The sequence below is a fragment of the Amphiprion ocellaris genome, chromosome 12, assembly GCF_022539595.1.
Source record: "Amphiprion ocellaris isolate individual 3 ecotype Okinawa chromosome 12, ASM2253959v1, whole genome shotgun sequence".
NCBI lineage: Eukaryota > Metazoa > Chordata > Actinopteri > Pomacentridae > Amphiprion > Amphiprion ocellaris.
In genome coordinates this window covers 11,061,890-11,070,983 of record NC_072777.1, presented here as the reverse complement: position 1 = coordinate 11,070,983, position 9,094 = coordinate 11,061,890, and the positions used below count along the sequence as shown (strand labels likewise).

The 9,094-nt window shown below is 37.6% G+C and overlaps 1 protein-coding gene across 2 annotated transcripts in view; it reads left to right on the top strand.

Moving 5' to 3' along the window:
- The first annotated feature begins 434 nt into the window (after nucleotides 1-434).
- The window catches only part of cd109 (CD109 molecule), a 36,969-nt gene continuing 28,309 nt past the window's right edge, over nucleotides 435-9,094 (top strand). For both annotated transcript variants that reach the window (XR_004849081.2, XM_023291551.3), the window contains exons 1-9: nucleotides 435-592; nucleotides 1,902-2,068; nucleotides 2,158-2,186; nucleotides 2,699-2,935; nucleotides 3,652-3,777; nucleotides 7,755-7,794; nucleotides 7,886-7,967; nucleotides 8,058-8,151; nucleotides 8,824-8,959. Coding sequence is in view for 1 of the 2 variants with exons in the window: in XM_023291551.3 (XP_023147319.3) it covers nucleotides 516-592; nucleotides 1,902-2,068; nucleotides 2,158-2,186; nucleotides 2,699-2,935; nucleotides 3,652-3,777; nucleotides 7,755-7,794; nucleotides 7,886-7,967; nucleotides 8,058-8,151; nucleotides 8,824-8,959 (988 nt within the window). In the remaining variant the exon portion in view is untranslated. The remainder of the gene's footprint in view (nucleotides 593-1,901; nucleotides 2,069-2,157; nucleotides 2,187-2,698; nucleotides 2,936-3,651; nucleotides 3,778-7,754; nucleotides 7,795-7,885; nucleotides 7,968-8,057; nucleotides 8,152-8,823; nucleotides 8,960-9,094) is intronic.

Below are 9,094 nucleotides of genomic sequence, written 5' to 3'. Positions count from 1 at the left end.
AAAAGGGTAAAAATCCCTTTTCTATTGCAATGTTTAGAAAAGGGTTGAATTTAGCCAGCTGTACACAAATAGTTTATGAGATGAGATTTTCTTTTTAAGATTTTCTGAATGTTCACAAGTCAAACAATTAATTGATTAATCAGAATCAGAATGTAAATATTCATCAGTTACAATCCCACAGTAACTTGTCAAAAATAACCTCCAACAATAAAAAGACTGCTTTACACATTAATGTATTTATAAATACAACACTGAGTACTTTTACATTTAGTGCTTCACTACATTGTCCTGTTTTTATCTGTACACATACACTGAAGTAAAGAATCTGAATCAGAGCAGAGACACCCAGAAATGGAACCTCCCTGTGGGGGATTCAGGTAAACTGACACTGGTTCAGTCCAACAGGTGATACTGTATGAGGAGGAGGGTGTGGTCAGTATCTGCAGGTATGAAGGCAGCTGCTGACATCACCTGCTTCCAGCTCTGAGTGAAGCCCAGTGGAGCGACGTTTATTCATGAAAATGGAGCGTCTCCAGCTGTGGGGACTCTTCGGCCTCGTCGTTCTCACCGTCTCCCAGAACACTACAGACATGTGAGTGTACAGGTCGAGCCTCACCTGGACAGTTTAAAGGGCTCATCTGCTCATTTATAATGTAAAATCTGTTTCAGGAAGTGAAACCTCATGTTGACAAAGTTTAGCAAATCAAACGTTGCTTCTTTTCAAACCGACCTCCATCAGTTTTCTTCAGTTCTTCTTTGTGCTTTCTTTTCTTTTGCTTATGAATCAATTCAAGTTAAGGTAAAAACTTAGTGGATACAAAATAAATGAACGAATATGGAATTTTTTAAAAAATGAAGTAATTTGAAAATATATATACATTTTTTAAAAATTAAATATTAATTTGAATTTGTCATTAATTTGATTATTCATGTGATTATTCACTGTCACTTTCAGGCTTTCATGGTAGCGTGATTTTTAAAAAAAAAATAAACAGGAAATTTTAAAAATGTACTTAATTAGAGAAATAGAGAAATATTTCATTTCATAAAGTCACTTTCTATTTGTGATTGACAGAAAGGTGAACTTGGAAAAACAAAACAAAATATTGTAACATAAAACAGGGAGTAGAACTAGCAATTTTTTTTTAGATAATTCCACAATGTGATTAATTGATATATTTGACAAAAAATGTTAATGAAATGAGTATATATGTCAAAATTATCTAATGATATATGTATTTTTTATTACTAACCTAGTTAATTTTTTATATTTATTTCTGCTGTCAGTTTTGAGCACCTGTCAGAGGCACAATTTTTAAAAAAAATACAGTATTAAAACATAATTATGAAAAATTATTTTATTAAAAAAATAAAGTTTTGTAAATAGATTTATTAAAACTGTTCATGACTTTTTATATCATAAAGTCACTTTTTATTTGTGATTGACTGAAAATTGACAGCCTGATGACAGATGGCAACGCCACTGTCATGAAAAGTAACATTAATAATGAAGTGACATGAAATTAATGCGTCATACGAGAATACATTGTACTATAAAATAAAGGTAATTTTCAAATGGATAAAAATTATTTCCAAAAAATCCACTACAATACAGGAAGAAATTTATTGCACCATTAATATACTTTACACAATTTATTCATTTAATAAAAATAATAAAAAAAGATTTTATGTCAGAAATATTGAACACATAGGTACAACATTGTTCTTGTTGCTGATTAATAGACATATATTAATTTCAATGCTATGAAAAAATCAATTTGATTTGATTTCTAACAAAGTAGTTTCAGTGAAGGTCTGAGTGTGAAGAATTTTGATCAAATTTTCCTCTCCAGTCTATTTGGCTTGACTCTATGTTCTTCATACTGGTTTGTGTTTGTCAGGCCTGATCGCCGGCCCTCCTACCTGGTGCTGTCTCCCAGAGTCCTCCGATCTGGGGTCCCAATGTCAGTATCAGTCACCGTCCTGATCGACGGAGACGTCTACGTGTCTGCTCGCATTGTTCGTGGCAACCAGACTCTGGCCTCAAATTCTTCTACAGTTGAAGGAGGTACATCATCTGTTGGACATCAACAAAGCAACTGATTGATTGTCTTCTAATTACAGGCTTAATATCACTGTCAATTTCTCTTTTTAAAGGTATGACCAAACTGCTGACTTTCCCTCCTGTAAGTATGGCTGTTAATTTGCCATCACGTTTAGTTGCGACAAAGACTTTTGACAATTTCATAACCCTAGGGACATTACACATGTGATTTCTGGTTAAAAAAAAAAAAAAGTTGCCCTTTTGTGTGTGTATTGTTGGTTAAATTGTCCTCTCTCAGTGGTTAAGCCTTTCTTGCTAAATGAAACCAGAGCAAATTCCAGTTGTCTGTTTTCAAAGCAAGGCAGGGAAGGAGTGTAAACTGATACTGCTGAGCACAAACTGATACGACTGGGTACAATTCAGACAGATGTTGAGCAGATTCACAGTTAAATCTCTCATCTGGACCACAGCCCAGCTTTCAGTGCACCGTGGTTTAGTTTTCAGACACCTGAGAAGCTTTAAACAGATTCCTTGTACCTCAGGTTTACATTGTTGAGAGAATAGTCACACTTTATTTATCTTTTATGGCTACAAAAGTTTGTCATTCAAATGTTAAATAAAATTCCTCATCGTTCTCCATGTTGTGCCCTGCAGATCTATGAGGATGAGTCCGGCTACAAACGTTCCTTCACACTGGAGGTCGAAGGTCACGTTGGGAATGTCCAAGTTTTTTCAGACGCCACCCGGCTGCAGTTCGACCTCAAAGGCTTCTCCATCTTCATCCAAACAGACAAACTGAACTACCTGCCTGGGCAGGCGGTGAAGATCAGAGTGGTGTCCATTAATCCTGACGGGAGGCCTCACATCAGCCCAATGGATGTAACCATCAGAGTGAGTCCGACCTCGCTGTTCATATACTGTATATGCACATTTGATATGATTAAACATTCAAAACAGGCAATTCAGACATGCTGCCTCTTTACATGTCAGTTTGACAATGAACAAACCTCATCATTATGAATCAAAATTCAAGAAGTGTCTTAACACCTTTCAGACACCTTGCTTCACATGCATTTTTGCATTTCCCTTACAGATGTTAATGACTAGCCTAAATATGGTAGTAACTAGTCAAGGAATGCTAATGACAGTAGCCTTGGGATGCTAGCAACTATTCTGGGGAATACTTGCAACTGGCCCTAAGATGCTAAGACTAGCCCAGGGGTGCTTGAAACTAGCCAAAGTATGCTAGTGATGAGCCTGTATCTTGGAACGCTAGTGACATTAGCAAAGTCAGTTACATGTCCATTGGGTTGTGAGATGATCTCATGTCTCATGGCTTCTTTTTTTCTAAGACGAAAGTAGTGATTGTTTGGTGTCAGAAAGGAAGAAAATTACAGTGTATTCACAGAATTAAGTAAATAGTTAAATATACTTTTTTCCCTGTTTGAATCACTCCTTGAAGGGTATGTTAAGGACTGTTGCCTGAATCAAGCTCTAGCTGGCACAGCATTATAATATTATTGTACAATCTTTTTTAAAACCACAAACTGATCAAAGTTTAAACAATCCGTTCATTTGTTTCTCCATCCATATCCACCCTGATCCAGAATCCGCGGGGATACCTGATCAGGCAGTGGCTGGCTGCAGATAGCGTCCTTGGTGTCATCTCCAAAGAGTTTGATCTTTCTGACAACCCTCCTCTGGGTGTCTGGAGCATCACCGCTACAGGCCAAGTAAGTCTGCTACGCCTTACAAAGTCCACCCAGTGTGTGCCTTACAAAGGACTGTTTGAACTCTGGGGTGAATTCTTACGAAGATAATTCAGATACATATGTTGTGGGATATTCTTGCCTCTTTTCCAAGATTTTTTAAATATTACAACAGAACACAGAATTAAATTCCATATTAAGATAAAGGTGTTTTTCGTGTTGTTAAAAGTAAAGTACATAATGTGGGCCATTAACAGAGTTTGATATCTACATCTAAGTATGACAGCAGTTACACAAAGCATCTGAAATTGTACTTTGAGGTTTGTTTCATAATATCAATGCTCATGTAGGTCTTCTTCGTTCTAGTGTCTTCTGGACAACCCTTAACTTCTCTCAGACAGAGGAGATAGTTTTAGCGCTAAAATGCTTTGTGAAACTGAGGAGTCCTAAAATTAGGAGTGACACACTCCTTATTTCTACCTTGTCTCCTAGAATTCATGTTCATTTACAATCAAATTGTTCCCAAATACATTTACTTGTTTAGAAGTTCTGTTTAACAAGTCAACGGGAAGAGGTTGGGGTGGATGACAGGCTTGCAAATCGCACTGGGTTCAGGTTCAGACTCCCATCTTTGCTATGGGAGCAAAAACATGCTATTTAAGATAAGATTAAATGTAAATAAAGGATATATATCTAAAGTCACAGAAAGCTGCTAGTGTCAAAGCATATTGGCAGAACATATTACTGATATATATTGATATATTCAGTGTCAGCATATCTGCAACATTAATCTGCAATGTTTTCTCTATTTTCAGTGTTAGTTACAATTCCTTCAAAGTGTATTTACTGCTGAAATGTACTTGTACAATATGGTCCAAAAGTGTCAGAGCGCAAGTGAAGATACTTCTTCATACATCTTTCTCCCCAAATAATAATATCAGTACAACAGTTTGAGTGAAATGTTGAATCTGTGAAAAATGACTCCACATTTAGCATTGTTAGCTTCCAAGTACTTTAAAAATGTTTTCAGTTTAGGTGACTGTGGAATAAAGTTCATGGCAGTCAGCTTTTCTTGGCCTTTTTAGCTTTGAGGTGTGTTTGCGTTCATTATCCTGCTGCAGTCCTTCTCCACCAAGTTCCAATCCATAGGGTAAAGACCTGGGCATCCTACGGCCCGCAGCCACATCCGGCCCGCCGGATGACCCTGACTGGCCCGTACGAGGTCACTGGAAAATATTAAAAGTCAATGCAAATATATATCATCGCAATACATGCAAGCAATACGCCTGCACTGCTTTTATTTTGAAAGATCTGCTAAGTTAACGTTTTTTCGCGCGTGCTTTCCATACTTGGTATAAGGTTTATGCTGATTGGTTTGTTGGTCAGCTAACGGCAAAAAAGAAAGATTGATTCCGAATGCAGTTTTTAACAAGACATGTACTTCCAAGTATTTCTTCACTGAAGTCAGAGGTGAAGCTGTGGGCTAGTTTGTGGAGAACAGATCGCGGTGCTCAAGGATGATAATCTGAATCGACATTACGAGACCAAACATGAAGTACAAACATTTGACTGATGCAGAGCGGGGAGGATATCTGAAGGTTTGCTAGCTAAACTGCTAAAGCAGCAAGGATTTTATTTTATTTTTTTACCAAAGCTCACATCAAGGGATGCAGCAGTCAAGACGAGTTTTCTAATATCCTGCAAAATCGGCAAAAACAGTAAGCCATTCCCTGATGGAGAGTTTATAAAACAATGTCTGGTGGACTCTGCAGCGTTTATATGTCCGGAGAAGAAAGGAGCGTTCGTTAATGTGACCCCTTGGAGGCGAACCGTAACGAGGCGGGTGGAGAGCAGCGCCGAAAATCTGGAGCTTCAGCTGCACAACGAAGTGGACAATTTTGACGTTTTCTCCTTGGCTCTGGACGAGAGCTGTGATGTCCGTGACACAGCCCAGTTACTCATCTTTGTACGTGGACTAACAAAAAACCTTTGAGATGACGGAGGAGCTGACAGCTGTGCATACGATGAAGGGAACCACGACGGTTCACTGAGGTAAATACATGCATGAACAAGCTGGGACTAAAATGGAAGAATTTGGTTGGTGTTACAACTGATGGCTGTCCAAATTTGACAGGGAAAAATGTTGGACTTTTGAAACGGATGCAAGATAAAGTGACTGAAATAAACCCAGAACAGAAACTGATATTTTTGCATTGTATTATACATCAGGAGGTGCTGTGTAAGTCAGTGCTAAAAATCAACCACGTGACTGATGTTGTAGCTAAAGTAGTTAACTTCATCAGGGCAAGAGCATTGAATTACAGTTTGTTGTCTTTTTGGAGGAGATGATAGTGAACATGGTTACCTTGGTTACCAGACAGATGTCAGATGGATCAGCCTGGGCAAGGTGCTTAAACGAGTTTGGGATCTGAGAGCAGAGATTCAAGAGTTGGGCATTGTACGTCATTGTATTTTTACATTTACTGTTTTTATTGAGATATATTGAACATTGCTGTAAGTGTAGTGGGGAGCTGTTGTCTTTCTTTATGCTTCACAGTCATCTTAATGTAGATTTAGAAAAACTGACAACACTATAATGGTACAAGATGTTTGCAATGTTATTGTACATCCAGCAGCTGTTAGTCCAGATAAGCTGTAGCAGTTACCTCATAGCGTTCATGATGAACAAAAACTGACATGATAAGGCAAGTTTCAAATCTCTGCCAGCTGATGGTCATATTGTTGTAGAATAAATTCTGAGTGATGGCTTACTTACTTCGCTTGTAAAAACAGTGACTGCTGAAAAGTAATTAAAGCACTTGGAAAATCAGTTTCACGTTTTAAGTATGTCTTTATGATAGTAAATATCTACAACTCAATAGGCAGCAATCATAGTTTGAATGAAAAAACAAAATCTTTCATTAAATAGTTGTGTTCTGTGTTCCACATTTTCATTATATCATTGTATTGTTTCATTTACTGTTTTTATTGAGATATATATTGAGCAGAGCTTTTAAGTGTACTGGTCCGGCCCTTAACAACCGTCAAAGTTTCTCATGTGGCCCCGTATGAAAATTAATTGCCCACCCCTGGGGTAAAGTGTGTCTCTGTGGAATGGAGTGCTGCCTCTCAATGACTAGAACAGTGTCAGCTTGCTGCAGGTATAAAACCTGTCCAAGACTTGAATTATCTCAGCAGCATAATTTACTCTATTTGATCCACTGTGGTACCAGTTTCTCTCCTGTTGGTCTCCTTACATACACACTTCTGTTCTGCCACTTAGCCCAAATGTTTGTCCTTGTTTTGTCTCTTGAGAATTGCTTTAGAGATGCTCCTCGTCCTCTGACATATTTATAACAGGTGAATAATGGCTGCAGGTTGATGTAGTTGAATAAGCCTCTGATGAGCGATCAAATATAGCTAAGTATCATCTCAATGGAAGGATAAAATTCAAGGAAATCTGATCTTTGTACGAAAGACTTAACATGGCATAACACCCCTAATCCACTTCACTTTGACTGCTGACCTAGAAACAAATCTTAGTTTTCTTATTATTCCCCAAAAATATAACCCCAATGTATATAAAAGTAATTCCAAGGCGACACTTTCATGTCTTTATTGTGTTTAATAAAAATCAGATTTTTTTTTGTGTTATTAGTATATCCTTGACTTAGAGTAGCATCAGATCACCTTTTATGGCAAATTAATACAGAAAACCAAGAAATTCCACAAGGTTCACATACTTTTTCTTGCCACTGTACGTATGTTTTATTTTCTAATATGAAGCAGGTGGAGTTTACGTGCAATGAAACATGCCGTATAAATAAAATAACCTTTGCCAAAAGCCTACCAAGACATACTGGCAATTCCTCTCCTTTTTATTACACAGCGGTTACGATGAATGAGTCTTTTTTTGTTCATGCAAATAAAGGTATATAGAGAGTAAAGGTCATGTTGTTACTTAAAGTAAAAAGGTTTAATCTCTTGTGTCTATTCTACAGGGCGTCTTCAGTAGTAAGACTTTCCATGTGGCTCATTACGGTACGTATGTTGTCGTTGACCAATGTCGCTTGTACATCTTCCTTATCACACAATATAAACACAAGTCCATTCGCTGGATGTGTGATTGCAGTTCTGCCAAAGTTTGAGGTCATGATCCAAGCGCCGGATGTGATTTATCGCAAGGATCCTTTGGAGGGCTTCGTCACAGCAAAGTGAGACTGTTGTTATGTCCAGTTTGTGTATTAATGATCTCATTTGTGAATGAACTTGAGAATTATTGCCGATTGTGTTTTCATCATCAGGTATCTGTACGGCAAACCTGTGCAGGGACACATGAATCTAACCTTCATTCATCATGTTCATGGTATTGACGAGGTTTACCATGAAGACAGAGAGGTTTGTAATTCTGTTTAAAGCTGTGATTTGGGAGCAGACTGTTGCATACAGTGATTATTGTCTGATTACAGCAAAAATTAAGATTATAACAACCATGTTTATACTGTCGAGTCAGCTGCGCTTTTTTTTAAAATTAAGTAATTTATAAAGGGAAAAGAGAAAATATATGCTTGCTACAAGATCTCGAAATTTAAGATATGCTGATGTACCCATACATTATGTATACACCACTTAATCCTCATTAGGGTCGCGGGGGACTGGAGTCTATCCCAGCTGACTTAGGGTGAAGGCAGGGGACATCCTGGACAGGTCACCACTCTATCACAGGACTACATATGGAGACAAACAATCACACTTGCATTCACGGACAATTTAGAGTTACCAATTAACCTGAAACCCTACTGGGTTTTTGGATTGTGGGAGGAAGACAGAGTACTTGGAGATAACCCACACATATACAAGGAGAACATGCAAACTCCAGGCAGAAAGATCCCAGGAAGGCCGGGACACAAACCAGAGATCTTGTAGTTACAAGACAAACCACCAGGCCACTGTACAGCCCTTTTTAAAATCAATAGAAATAAAATTATGCAAGCTAAGTAATCAATTAATCCAACAGGTTAACTAATTATGAAAAACATCCTTAAAGACTGAAGGTTTATTTTTATTTAGATCGATGGTACCGAAGGCTTCGAGTTTGATGTTCCAGACTATCATCCAGTGAACCAAAGTCCTCACAAATTCGCCCTCTACCAATTTCATGTGGAGCATCTAACGATTGTGGCACATGTAACTGAAAATCTAACAGGTAATTATTTCTCTATTTTGTGGATATATGTAAATTGAGTCAGTGATAGCACTGCCATTTTGTCTTTGATTGATGATTTATTTACATTCTATATGTCAGGATTTATATTTTACAGTTTAATGCTTGTACTTTTAA